The 15420-nt window shown below is 45.0% G+C and overlaps 1 protein-coding gene across 1 annotated transcript; it reads left to right on the forward strand.

Annotated features, from left to right (window-relative positions):
- Positions 1-11857: 11857 nt before the first annotated feature.
- On the forward strand, positions 11858-12975 carry LOC103639513 (DUF1677 family protein). Its single transcript, XM_008662259.3, has one exon. The coding sequence runs from the start codon at positions 12132-12134 to the stop codon at positions 12522-12524; it is 393 nt and encodes a 130-aa protein (XP_008660481.1). The 5' UTR covers positions 11858-12131; the 3' UTR covers positions 12525-12975.
- Positions 12976-15420: the final 2445 nt, after the last annotated feature.

Here is a 15420-nt window from a genome sequence, read left to right on the forward strand (position 1 = left end):
TGTTGGGGGCAAGCACAAGGGCTCCAAGACTTGTGTTTGGGTACCCAAAGTTCTTGTTTCTAATGCCAAAGGACCCAAAACCGTTTGGGTACCTAAAGTCAAGAACTAAAATTGTTTTGTAGGTTTATGCATCCGGGGGCTCAAGTTGGATACTCGACAGCGGGTGCACAAACCACATGACAGGGGAGAAGAATATGTTCTCCTCATATGAGAAAAACAAAGATCCCCAATGAGCTATCACATTCGGGGATGGAAATCAAGGTTTGGTCAAAGGTTTGGGTAAAATTGTTATTTCACCCGACCATTCCATTTCCAATGTTTTTCTTGTTGATTCATTAGATTACAACTTGCTTTCTGTTTCCCAATTATGTCAAATGGGCTACAACTGTCTATTCACTGATGTAGGTGTCACTGTCTTTAGAAGAAGTGATGATTCAATAGCATTTAAGGGAGTGTTAGAAGGTCAGCTATACCTGGTAGATTTTGATAGAGCTGAACTTGACACTTGCTTAATTGCTAAGACTAACATGGGTTGGCTCTGGCACCGTCGACTAGCCCATGTTGGGATGAAGAATCTTCACAAGCTTCTAAAGGGAGAGCACGTTTGAGGACTAACAAATGTTCATTTTGAGAAAGACAGGATTTGTAGCGCATGCCAAGCAGGAAAGAAAGTTGGTGCTCATCATCCACACAAGAACATCATGACGACCGACAGGCCACTAGAGCTCCTACACATGGACCTATTCGGCCCGATTGCTTACATAAGCATCGGCGGGAGTAAGTACTGTCTAGTTATTGTGGATGATTATTCTCGCTTCACTTGAGTATTCTTTTTGCAGGAAAAATCTCAAACCCAAGAGACCTTAAAAGGATTCTTGAGACAGGCTCAAAATGAGTTCGGCTTAAGGATCAAGAAAATTAGAAGCGACAACGGGTCGGAGTTCAAGAACTCACAAATCGAAGGCTTTCTTGAGGAGGGCATCAAGCATGAGTTCTCTTCTCCCTACACCCCACAACAAAATGGTGTAGTGGAGAGGAAGAATCGAACTCTATTGGATATGGCAAGAACCATGCTTGATGAGTACAAGACATCGGATCGGTTTTGGGCCGAGGCGGTCAACACCGCTTGCTACGCCATCAACCGGTTGTATTTACACCGAATCCTCAAGAAGACATCATATGAACTCCTAACCGGTAAAAAGCCCAACATTTCATATTTTAGAGTTTTTGGTAGCAAATGCTTCATTCTTGTTAAAAGAGGTAGAAAATCTAAGTTTGCTCCTAAAACTGTAGAAGGTTTTTTACTTGGTTATGACTCAAACACAAGGGCATATAGGGTCTTTAACAAGTCCACCGGACTAGTTGAAGTCTCATGTGACGTTGTGTTTGATGAGACTAACGGCTCTCAAGTAGAGCATGTTGATCTTGATGAGATAGGTGATGAAGAGGCTCCGTGCATAGCGCTAAGAAACATGTCCATTAGGGATGTGTGTCCTAAGGAATCTGAAGAGCCTCCAAAAGCACAAGATCAACCATCCTCCTCCACGCAAGCATCTCCACCGACTCAAAATGAGGTTGAAGCTCAAGCTGATGAAGTAGAAGATCAAGCAAATGAGCCACCTCAAGATGATGGCAATGATCAAGGGAGAGATGCAAATGATCAAGAAAAGGAGGATGAGCAAGAACCAAGGCCGCCACACCCAAGAGTCCACCAAGCAATCCAACGAGATCACCCCGTCGACACCATCCTCGGCGACATTCATAAGGGGGTAACTACTCGATCTCGTGTTGCACATTTTTGTGAACATTACTCGTTTGTTTCCTCTATTGAGCCACACAGGGTAGAGGAAGCACTACAAGATTCGGATTGGGTGGTGGCGATGCAAGAGGAGCTCAACAACTTCACTAGAAATGAGGTATGGCATTTAGTTCCACGTCCTAATCAAAATGTTGTAGGAACCAAATGGATTTTCCGCAACAAGCAAGATGAGCATGGTGTGGTGACAAGGAACAAAGCACGACTTGTGGCCAAGGGATACTCCCAAGTCGAAGGTTTGGATTTCGGTGAAACCTATGCACCCGTAGCTAGGCTTGAGTCAATTCGCATATTATTGGCCTATGCTACTTACCATGGCTTTAAGCTTTATCAAATGGACGTGAAAAGTGCCTTCCTCAATGGACCAATCAAGGAAGAGGTCTATGTTGAGCAACCTCCCGGCTTTGAAGATAGTGAGTATCCTAACCATGTTTATAAACTCTCTAAGGCGCTTTATGGGCTCAAGCAAGCCCCAAGAGCATGGTATGAATGCCTAAGAGACTTCCTTATCGCTAATGGCTTCAAAGTCGGAAAGGCCGATCCTACTTTATTTACTAAGACTCTTGACAATGATTTGTTTGTATGCCAAATTTATGTTGATGATATCATATTTGGGTCTACTAACGAATCTACTTGTGAAGAATTTAGTAGGATCATGACACAAAAATTCGAGATGTCTATGATGGGGGAGTTGAAGTATTTCTTAGGATTTCAAGTGAAGCAACTCCAAGAAGGCACCTTCATTAGCCAAACAAAGTACACTCAAGACATTCTAACCAAGTTTGGAATGAAGGATGCCAAGCCCATCAAGACACCCATGGGAACTAATGGGCATCTCGACCTCGACACGGGAGGTAAGTCCGTGGATCAAAAGGTATATCGGTCGATGATAGGCTCTCTACTCTACTTATGTGCATCTCGACCGGACATTATGCTTTCCGTTTGCATGTGCGCAAGATTCCAATCCGACCCTAAGGAATCCCACCTTACGGCCGTAAAACGAATCTTGAGATATTTGACTTATACTCCTAAGTTTGGGCTTTGGTACCCTCGGGGATCCACTTTTGATTTAATTGGTTATTCGGATGCCGATTGGGCGGGGTGTAAGATTAATAGAAAGAGCACATCGGGGACTTGCCAGTTCTTGGGAAGATCCTTGGTGTCTTGGGCTTCAAAGAAGCAAAATTCGGTCGCTCTTTCAACCGCCGAAGCCGAGTACATTGCCGCAGGTCATTGTTGCGCGCAATTGTTTTGGATGAGGCAAACCCTGCGGGACTATGGTTACAAATTAACCAAAGTCCCTTTGCTATGTGATAATGAGAGTGCAATCAAAATGGCCGACAATCCCGTCGAGCATAGCCGCACTAAGCACATAGCCATTCGGTATCATTTTCTTAGGGGTCACCAACAAAAGGGAGATATCGAGATTGTATACATTAATACTAAAGATCAATTAGCCGATATCTTTACCAAGCCACTTGATGAACAAACTTTTACCAAACTTAGGCATGAGCTCAATATTCTTGATTCTAGAAATTTCCTTTGCTAACTTGCACACATAGCTCATAAATATACCTTTGATCATGTCTCTTATATGCTATGACTAATGTGTTGTCAAGTCTATTTCAAACCAAGTCATAGGTGTATTGAAAGGGAATTGGAGTCTTCGACGAAGACAAAGGCTTCCACTCCGTAACTCATCCTTCGTCGTCACTCCGAACCGCTCTCTATCTTTGGAGGAGAGAGCAAAGCAAAAGGACTCCTACTTTGGTTTAATCTTCACTCTTTTATTTATGACCAAAGGAGGAGAAAGTAATTTAAAGGGCTCTAATGACTCCGTTTTTGGTGATTCATGCCAAAGGGGGAGAAAGTATTAGCCCAAAGCAAAAGGACCGCACCATCACCTAATTTTAAAATATAATTTTCAATTGTCAATTTGGTATCTTAATATGTTCATAAAGGGGAGAAAGTAGTATTTCAAAAATTGATTCATCAAAACCCTCTTGAACACTAAGAGGAGGATTTCATTTAGGGGGAGTTTTGTTTGGTCAAAGGAAAAGCATTTGAAACAGGGGGAGAAAATTTCAAAACTTGAAAATGCTTTGCAAACTCTTATTCATTTACCTTTGACTATTTGCAAAAGAACTTTAAAAAAATTTTACAAAAGTTTTTGCAAAAACAAAACATGTGGTGCAAGCGTGGTCCAAAATGTTAAAAATGAAGAAACAATCCATGCATATCTTGTAAGTATTTATATTGGCTCAATTCCAAGCAACCTTGCACTTATATTATGCAAACTAGTTCAATTATGCACTTCTATATTTGCTTTGGTTTGTGTTGGCATCAATCACCAAAAAGGGGGAGATTGAAAGGGAATTAGGCTTACACCTAGTTCCTATATAATTTTGGTGGTTGAATTGCCCAACACAAATCTTTGGACTAACTAGTTTATTCTAGTGTATAAGTTATACAGGTGCAAAAGGTTCACACTTAGCCAATAAAAAGACCAAGTATTGAGTTCAACAAAAGAGCAAAGGTGCAACCGAAGGCTCCTCTGGTCTGGCGCACCGGACTGTCCGGTGCACCACCGGACAGTGTCCGGTGCACCAGAGGACTCCAACTCCAACTCGTCACCTTCGGGAAAATTCAGAGCCGACGCGCTATAATTCACCGGACTGTCCGGTGTACACCGGACAGTGTCCGGTGCTCCAACGAAGACGCTGCTCCAGAACTCGCCAGCCTCGGGATTTCACGAAGGCTGCTCCGCTATAATTCACCGGACATGTCCGGTGTGCACCGGACTGTCCGGTGCATCCTCGGAGCAACGGCTACTTCGCGCCAACGGCTACCTGCAACGCATTAAATGCGCGTGCAGCGCGCGCAGAAGGCAGGCGCGCCCATACCGGCGCACCGGACACTGAACAGTTCATGTCCGGTGCGCCACCGGACATCGAGGCGGGCCCAGAAGTCAGAACTCCAACGGTCAGATTCCAACGGCACTGGTGACGTGGCTGGGGCACCGGACATGTCCGGTGTGCACCGGACTGTCCGGTGCGCCATCGACAGACAGCCTCCACCAACGGTCAAGTTTGGTGGTTGGGGCTATAAATACCCCAACCACCCCACCATTCATTGCATCCAAGTTTTCCACTTCTCAACCACTTACAAGAGCTAGGCATTCAATTCTAGACACACTCAAGTGATCAAATCCTCTCCAATTCCACACAAGGCTTTAGTGATTAGCGAGAGAGATTTGCCGTGTTCTTTTGAGCTCTTGCGCTTGGATTGCTTCTTTCTTTCTCATTTGTTCTTGTGATCATAAACTCATTTGTAACCAAGGCAAGAGGCACCAATTGTGTGGTGGCCCTTGCGGGGAAGTTTTATTCCCGGCTTTGATTTGAGAAGAGAAGCTCACTCGGTCCGAGGGACCGTTTGAGAGAGGGAAGGGTTGAAAAAGACCCGGCCTTTGTGGCCTCCTCAACGGGGAGTAGGTTTGCGAGAACCGAACCTCGGTAAAACAAATCCGCGTGTCACACTCTTCATTTGCTTGCGATTTGTTTTTCACCCTCTCTCGTGGACTCGTTTATATTTCTAACGCTAACCCGGCTTGTAGCTGTGTTTATATTTGTAAATTTCAGTTTCGCCCTATTCACCCCCCCTCTAGGCGACTATCAATAATCCTGTTGAACACAGCCGCACAAAGCACATAGACATCCGACATCACTTTTTGAGAGACCACCAGCAAAAGGGAGATATCGAAGTGTTTCATGTTAGCTCCGAGAACCAGCTAGCCGATATCTTTACCAAGCCTTTAGATGAGCAGACCTTTTGCAAGTTGCGTAGTGAGCTAAATGTCTTAGATTCACGGAACTTGGATTGATTTATAGCATACATGTGTTTATGCCTTTGATCATGTTCCTTATGCATTTTGTTGTTTATTTATGGTGCTCAAGTTGTACAAGCACTCCCCGGACCTTACAAGTCCATTTGCAAGTGATGCACAAATTTAGGGGGAGATGTGCTACAACTTGACCCTTTGAGACTAACTGTGTACTTGAGTTTGCTTAATTTAGTCTCAAAGGAGGTTTGAAAGGGAAAAGGTGGACTTGGACCATGCAAGACTTCCACTGCACTCCGATGAAAGAGTAACTTATTCCAAGTTCATCTATGTACTCTTATTGCCTTCTTACTCTTAGTTGAAAATTTTGGTGAGGCAATAGGGTTAAAGTGCCAAGATTGATCCCGTTTTGGTGTTTGATGCCAAAGGGGGAGAAAATAAGGCCAAAGCAAGAAATGGATCAGCTACCACTTGAGAATTTTGAAAAAATTAGAGATAGAGTTTTTGTTTGTCAAATACTCTTGTTTGCCTCTTATTGTCAAAAGTTGGTCTCTTGTGGGGAGAAGACTTAATTATGGGAAAAAGGGGGAGTTTTTGAATCCTTGATCAATTTCTCGTGAAATATCTCTCTTTATGTTTCAACATGTGTGTTTGACTTAGAGATAGGAAATTGAGTTTGATTTGCAAAAATAAACCAAGTGGTGGCAAAGAATGATCCATATATGTCAAATTTGAATCAAAACAATTTTGAGTTCTTATTTGAAGTGATTTTGCACTTGTTCTACTTGCTTTATGTTGTGTTGGCATAAATCACCAAAAAGGGGGAGATTGAAAGGGAAATGTGCCCTTGGGCCATTTCTAAGTATTTTGGTGATTTAGTGTCCAACACAAGTGCCTAAGTGTTCAATGGTGGACAAAGTACAAATCAAGTATAAAGGTATGTTTCTCAGACTTAGTACATTGTTTTAGAGACTAATGTATTGTGTCTAAGTGCTGGAAATAGGAGAAATCGAATTGGAGAAGAGATGGCCTTGTTCAGCCAAAGGCAGCTCTGTCTGGGTGCACCGGACTGTCCGGTGGTGCAGGCTGGCTCGGGCGAACTTGCTGCTCTCGGGAAGAAATTAACGGCGTACAGTTATAATTCACCGGACTGTCCGGTGTGCACCGGACAGTGTCCGGTGAGCCAAAGGTCGCCGGGCAAACGGTCGGCCGCTTAATCCAGGCGCGACGCGTGGCCGAGCCAACGACTAGAAGGGGGCACCGGACTGTCCGGTGTGCACCGGACAGTGTCCGGTGCGCCAACGGCTCCAACGGTCGGCTTCGCCAAATAAGGAAAGAGATCCGCACCGGACTGTCCGGTGCGCCAGGCGACAGAAGGCAAGAATTGCCTTCCTGGAATGCACTCAACGGCTCCTAGCTGCCTTGGGGCTATAAAAGGGACCCCTAGGCGCATGGAGGAGCACACCCAAGCATTCTCTAAGCATTCCTAAGCACCAAGACTTCGATTCCGCGCTTTTGATTCCTTGCGATAGCAATTAGAGCTCCATTTGAGTTGCGAACTCGCTGAGTTGTGTTGTGAGCTCTTGTTGCGACTTGTGTGCGTGGTGTTGCTGTGATTTCTTGTCTTGAGTGTGTTGCTCATCCCTCCCTTACTCCGTGCTTCTTTGTGACCATCAAAGTGTAAGGGCGAGAGGCTCCAAGTTGTGGAGATTCCTCGCAAACGGGATATAGAAAAGCAAAGCAAAACACCGTGGTATTCAAGTGGGTCATTGGACCGCTTGAGAGGGGTTGATTGCAACCCTCGTCCGTTGGGACGCCACAACGTGGAGTAGGCAAGTGTTGGACTTGGCCGAACCACGGGATAAACCACTGTGTCTATCTGTGATTGATCTTCTTGTAGTTATCGTGTCTTGCAAAGACTCTTCTCTAGCCACTTGGCATTCTTGCGCTAACTCCTAATCAGTTTTTGTGGCATTAAGTTTCAAGTTTTACAGGATCACCTATTCACCCCCCTCTAGGTGCTCTCACAAAGGAGAGCAGAGAAAAGGAGTAAGAGAAAATATTTAATGATACACATTTGCAGTACCCCAACACCACAAAAGAGGTGGACACCAAAGGTCGCCGAAGCAACTCAAGCGGCCACGAAGACAGAAGGCGAAACAATAACTCTCTTTAGATACGACGGACCATTCGGCTCCAGCAGCCGGACAGTTTGAGCACATTGCGGACTGTTCGACCCTGAGTATGGACCGTTCGCACCTTGCCAAGAAACCTCAGACGATGTGCCAACACCTACGGATGAAGGTAACATCGAGGAGGATGACCTACTGGGAGAAGAACTGGTCGACTACGGAGCCTCGCCCGAGCACGCAGAAAATTAGGTAAGAAGTATGACGAGCTGATTAGGACTACTATGACTCTTAGCGGCGTCGGAGGCGACAGTCCGATCAAGGCCCTTACAAGATTTTAAATATCAATATCATTCTAGTATGTAGCAAGACACTTATAAAAGCTGATGTTTTCACATCGAGTTGATTTCAGCCTACACTAGTGCTTTTGGTTTGCTCAGCTTCCCCAAAAGGCAGGGACATGTTTTGACCACCATTTGTGGCACTGGAATGGCGGGACAATCCAGCATTGAAGCCCGGACGGTCCGGCCTGTGGACAGTCCGACCATAGGTGCGGACGGTCGGCGATAGGATTAGATCAAGCGATTAAACTACTATCTCCTCGCGTATTTATCCTGGTAATCTCGCAGGACCTATTGGAGGATGCCTAGGAACTGGTCTGGACCTCCCCCTTATATATTTGAAGGGGTACGATCGACTGAAACACCAACAATCGATCAGGGTTTAAAATAGCGGGGTACAACGGCACTATAGCCTAGCTATATCCTTTTCGAGGAACTAAAGCTACGATATTTCACTTTTATACATTATTTCAGCTACAACCGCTATAGCCGGATTTAGCTCCGTTAAACGTTGTACCTTTAGCGCTAAATAGGCACACTATTTATATTTTTCATGGTGGACCAAAAAATAATGAATGTAATGAAGAAGGATGAGGAATCACAATAATATTAAATATTGTAATGAATATAAATATGAACTTGCTTCATACATAACAACCTGAACTTGCTTTATACATAATAAGATAATTCACATGATATTGACATGGATCAATGGTCCTCAAGTACATGCTCATTTTTCTTATTCAGATGACTCTATGCTTGATCAATAGATTACACTAGTAAGTTTTTTGGTAAGTACTAAATCATGGTACTGTGTTGCTACCATGTTAGCGAGATGGTAAATTCTTTACTACTCTAATATTTAGAACTAAATAAACCTATTAATTATCGTGTTGTGCAACTAGCTAGCTAGTGGCTAACTATGTTATTGAAGTGCTAAACACTTGAATTCCATAAATCAAGTAACGTGTATTGTGCCTAGTCTCCTAGAGCCTTAGAAACATATTGGTCTTAGTAAAATATCTTGAATTTCATATTTTTTTGCATAAATTATGCATATTTTTTTATGTTTTTATAAATTCGCTATTTTCTATAACTGTGTTATAGTAGTGCTATAGCATTGTATCCTAAAAAAATGAAGCCGCTATTTTGCATAGCCCACTATTTTAAACCTTGCAATCGATCAAACAATCAATTTATCTTCCGTTCTTTAATTTTCCATAGGAGTAGACAATAATCTAGCATTCTCCCTATAATCTTCACCTCTCTCTGGCTCTACGTCATATAGAGGCGTCTTGGGTGGTCTGCCGATCTCAAGACAAACCCTAGGATCTCTCCTCCCAATGGGGTCCCTCTCAGGAGCGAGATCCAGGTGCTGTTGGCGAACTCTGCCGCCTCTGTGCACGCGCGGACCGTCCGACCATCAGGCGTGGATCGTTCAACTCGTTAGCAGAAACCCTAGCCTCTGCGCCAGGTCGTGGACCGTCCAGCCCTCGGCCGCAGACCATCCGCGCTTCGCAGAGAACACCGTCGGCGGTACATATCGCAGTGATTAGCGTCCGGATTGGTGCCAACAGTTTGGAACCACCTCAATTTTCATAAACCAGATTATTAAAAACTGGGTGCTTCCAAACATGCCCTTAGTGTCTTACTGATCACCTAGGTGACAATTCTCTATTAACTAAATCTTGTCGGCTAACACAACTAATAGTTAGCTAGGTGGATTCATGCGGGGTATAAACACATAGAAAATGTAATAACATCGAAAATATTAATTTTGTTTTGTTAGTTCTTTATTTTATAAAATATGTGTATCTATTGAAAATAATCAAAACTAGAGTTTTTTGTCTAAAGAAAAAACCAAGACGATATACCTAGTATGTTTTTTATTTTAAAAAAATCACCTTTAGCTAAATCAAACTTGTCGGGATACGATCCCCGACCCCTGGGGTCCATCAGTAAGCGAGCGCACTAGACAAAGGCTTCTGACAGCTAGGGCCCGCTGGTCAGCCGGAGTAGATAGGTAACGTCTACCCTGGAAGTACCTGCCCCCCGGACGAACTCCACGACACTGAGCCTGGGGTTGGGCGTGGCGGAACCTGACAAGGGGCTGGGCGCACCGAAGGAAAACCACTCGAGTGGATCCCGCATCTGGCCCGAGACTGACCCATCATAAGTGACCGACAACATTAACTGTGCCTAGCGACGAGTAACGGCGGAGGCGTCGGTCTGCCTCCTACTCATGACCTATGAAACCCTCGGGCTGCACCGCCACAGAGCACTCATGACCTACGAAACCCTTGAACTACGTCGCATTTAGGCCCATGCACCCCCAGCATGCGACACACTCATGACCTATCTGACTAGGCCTGAGTGTGCAGACCGCTGTTAGGGCGCAACACGACAAGCTACATCGAGCCCTAGGCTACAAAGTCTAGAGGTTGGCATAGCCCAAATGATGGCGCTCGGGCCCCACACTGCTCACGTTGTCCACCATCAAGAATACGAGAGAACCAGGCGACCCTGGGCCCACAAGCACATGTGGCTTCACCCCGGGTAGAACACTTGGTTTTACCTTTGCTCGATGGCCCCTTCCTGGGGAAGCCACCGCTGGCCGACCCCTCCCTCGGCCTATAAAAGGAAGGAGTTGGCCCTTAGATGAATGGACGCACATACGCATAGACGAACCCCGGACAAAAAGACACTCAGACGAATCGACGAATAGGAGGAGAACGCACTGACGAAGACCCAGAGCCCGAAGCCCCGCCGTTAGGCCAAGACTTAGCTATGACTCCACTCTATAACCTTAGCTCCACTTCCACCTCGATAAGAGACTTGAGAGCCTCTCCTCCCTCTCTTGCCCGCTTGTAACCCCCATTACGAGCTTTGATCATCAATGGTGATGGTAGCGCAAGCCGCCAATGACTGGAAGTAGGGACGTTTGTCCGAACCAGTATAAATTTACTTGTCGGAGCGAGGCACAAAACACCGACAAACTTTAATACACCTCTTCGATTATGTAAAACTATTGTATAGGGTGAGGGGTCTCTAGATGGTTAACTGCAAAAAAGTCAAGAGCGGGCTCTTCGCGAAGAACCCGTCACTTCATGACTTTCTATACATATTGTCTATTAATTGCAATAATGTTCTCGTGACTCAGGGTTGGATGATGCATTTTCTTAACCATCTTTTCTACTTGGAAAACATATTAATGGGTTCTTGGTTGTACATGTCCTAAGAGCTGCAACGAAGCGAAGCACACGAGGAAGCAGGGATAGAAGTGGTAATCCGAATTGTTTGGATAAATTTAATATTTTAAAATAAATATGTATAAAATTTGAGGCTAATGTTTTTATGCTATCAAACACGTTATTATAAATAAGAATAAAAATTTGCATGAATTGTTTTATGTATTATTTGCTCCCTACAATAGAAAAGCTGAAAAATATCAAATCCATATTGAATTTTATATCTATCATTTAAGAGAAATATATGATAAATTTGAGATTTACCTTTTATAAATCTTTATAAGCTTAATAATAAAAAAAAGAATATGAATTCACATAGCAGATTTTAAGTCTTATTCATTCGAAATAAAAAAATAAAAAATGGTTAGTACCGTTTTCATCCCTGCCAGGAAGCAATTCCCAGCTCAATCATTAGCGGGTCCCACTCGACCACCGTCACCAGTCATGACACCCGCCAATTTAACCGACTCCCCCGTTCCATTCCAGCTCGTCTCGTCGAATACAGACGCGGGAAGCCGCACCGCACACCCGCAGAGCGACCAACTCGACCAATCGCAGCAACGCTGCCCTGTCCACCACCTCCTTCTCCATGGACGAACCGCCGCTCCATCCACCACTCCTCCCCGACGCCCTCACCACCGGCGAGTAGCAGAGCGACTCGCTGGCTCGCTGCCCTTGCCTTTACAGATTTGAATTCGCGGAGCAGAAGCTTTGATCTCCCCTGCCTTTCAGCCGTACCGCTCTCTGGGATTCTCCCCGATGTCCGCGGCGGCGACGGCGGGCGGGCAGGAGGTGGCGCCGGCCACCGTGGCCGTGGCCGAGGCGGAGGAGTGGGAGGTGTGCGCGTGCTGCGGGCTCCGGGAGGAGTGCACGCCGGCGTACGCGGCCGGGGTGCGCGCGCGGTACGGCGGGCGCTGGCTGTGCGGGCTCTGCGGCGACGCCGTGGGCGACGAGGTCGCAGCCGGAGCCGGGTCGGCGCTGGAGGTCGAGGCGGCGATCGCGGGGCACGCCGCCTTCTGCCGCGCGCTCGGCGGGCGCCGGACGCCGGACGCGGCCGAGCGGCTCATCGCGGCGGTGCGGCGGCTCCTCCGCAACGCGGGCGGCAGGGAGGACAAGTCCCTGGTGCTGGTGGAGTTCCAGGAGGCCTCTTGATCTTGATCACCTCAATCTGAATGGGCAGATCGAAGATTTGTTCTTGCAGGCGTTGCTAGCTAGCTAGCTAGCTATAGTGCTTCTCTGCCAGTCATTTTCCAATGTTTCGCAATTTACATTTTAGTTCTGAATAGCTGCATGCTTAAATTTGGACATGAACGCTGAAATTTCTCCTGCCCAGCCATAGCCCATAGGAGATGTGAAACATCAGAAATTTTGGAGGAAAAAGGGGCTGTGAGAGATTTGAAGTATATATAAAATCTACAAGATGGGAGAATAATCCCATCATTCCTGCCCTTAATTTAGATCAAATTCATCCGATATGTACACCTATGATTTAGCACTGCTAAAGATTGCAAGATGCCAATAAATTTTGGCTGAGGGTAAGATGTCAATATGTTCATTTGGGCCTGATTGGTTGTCTTCTCAGCCGAGCATGGCTCGCATCATAGAACCAGGCTCTTCTTTGCCAAGCTCGCCTTATGCAACAGACTTTTGTTTGTTTTATATTTGTGTTTGTTTGCCCGTCTCATGTTCAACCGTTCCACTTTACCTCTGACAACACACTCCCCCGTGTGTTCTCTCGCATCGCATGAGCCTGGACGTGCGGAAGCGTGAAAAAATCTCGCATCCGATCGACGAGACTGGCTCTAGGTTCCATCTGCATCTCGACGCCCTGGCCGAACAGCAGCCGCGAGCATCCAATGCATCCCGTGAGCCTGGACGGAGGTTGATGCAACCATCCAATCAGCCCCTTATGCTTGCTGAACACATAGAGAAACCGAAAGACGCAGAGCTAGAGGTGAGGTCGAGTGGAACTACTTTTTTTAGACTAAATCATAGAACTGTTTTCAGATATACTTCTTCAAATCTAGTAGGTCTATACAATATACATACGTAGGAGGGCATACAATCAAGATATCTGCATCTTAGCCAGTCTTCGTCTATCTCTTTATGGTTGTGGACACCAAAGTCGTCGTCCTTCATCTCTATGCGGGCGTGGTGCTAGCATGTAAGCGTCATGGTATTTTATCTACAGACATGTGGATACCGTGGAGACGATTGTTTGTTGTTGCTACTATATTAATCAATAATAAACGTGAGGATCGCAGATGAACGTCGTTGCTGCCGATGGTATATGAGGATATACGAATGCTTCTTCTATATCATCATGCTCTTCTTCACCTGTGTTGTGTATCTAATAGTAACGATCTATGAAACTAATCATATGTTATTTTGATTGAACATGATAGATATGTTAGTGCATATCATACTTAGTTTTCTACATTTTCAAGTAAGATTTGTTCTTATCTGCTAATCCCCAAGGAAAACCATGCTAATGTTCACTACTTTGCTACTGATTCTTTAATCAGAAGAGCTATACAGATGATTGACTCTAGTGCAAGTGGAAGATTGTCGATTATATAACCAAGAGGCAATCATGATCTATGAGCACGCTAACATGTCTTTAAAGTAATTGCCCATTAATAGGGGTTGGCGTGCTAGAATCAAGAGAATCACATCTTAGCCGATGTCGTCTCTCTCTACAGTTGTGGGCGCACAAGCCATCGCCCTTCATCTCACTGCACGCTTGGTACTAGCATATCAACGTCGTAGTATTTCATCTTCATACATGTGGATACCGTGGAGACGTTGTTGTTTCTATAGTGTTAATCAACAATGAACTTGAGCACATGCGAGTGTATTGTTATCGATGATACACGAGGATGTATGACTACTTTCACTATGTCACCGTGCTCGTTTTCCGTTATGTTGTGCGTCTAGTAAAAACGACATATGATTCTCTACTCATATGTTATCTTGATTAAACATGATAGATGTGCTAGTGCATATATAGTGTACTCGTTTTTCCTACATTTTTATTAGATTTGTTCTTATCTGCTGGCCTCCAAGGAAAGCTTCACTACTTTGCTACTGGTTCTTTAACCACAAGAGGAGTACGATTCACGAAGTCAACTTTACTGAAAAATAAATAAACTTTGTGAACCATCTGTCTTATATATTAAAAAAAAACTGTTCGAAGGCAAGCCTGCTACTGACTGGAAACTACTCTTGATGTTGAACTAATAGTTGTTGATTGGTTGAAGGAGATGCTGACCTTCAATGATTTTGTTGGGCTTAATGGAGTGAGTACCAATCATGCATGGCTATTGTCTGTGACTGTGATGTTCACCTTCACGTGCGCCAAATTGAGCACAATCAGGATCCGTGATTTCTTCCGCAATTTTTTTCGTCGCGCGTCCGACATGAAGAATCCATTCCTGTGATTTTAGCCAGGATTCAGGGCTCTGGTCCGTCCAACGAATTTTCAGACAGCGATCGCTGTCACATATACACATACACAGGCAATTCATAAACTGCCGGATCATACGCACTAATTTTGTCGGCGTACGTGTTTTTAAACTTCACGCGATTTCATGGTTTGCTTCATAAACATCTATGTCTTGCTGCGGGCACGCACGCATTAGTTCTCTTCATAACTTCATACTACGACACAGCATTCAGTTCGAAATTTGACGCTGAAATAAAATTCGGCGTCTCTGTTGCTGGCGGTCAGACTTGATGACAGCGCTGACGAAGCCGAATCTTCCATGCGCGACGTAAACATCGATCGCCTTCTTCATGGAGCACTAGACCAGTGCACCAATGGCGTGGAGGTCATGCTGTGGCCACCAATTACCATCCTTTTCCCCCGGTTTTAAAACACAATTCGGTACTAGTTTTTGTCTTGACCAGGGAATTTTTCTTATAGGCTAGTTCCGTCAGGAACCTGGACCACTGGATTAGAACTAATTAATATATGTGTAGCTTTCTATGATACCATGCAAAGATCTTTCCTGCGCATAGTGTTCCCGGCATATTCGCCCCTCATGGT

The sequence above is a fragment of the Zea mays genome, chromosome 9, assembly GCF_902167145.1.
Source record: "Zea mays cultivar B73 chromosome 9, Zm-B73-REFERENCE-NAM-5.0, whole genome shotgun sequence".
NCBI classification, from domain to species: Eukaryota; Viridiplantae; Streptophyta; class Magnoliopsida; order Poales; family Poaceae; genus Zea; species Zea mays.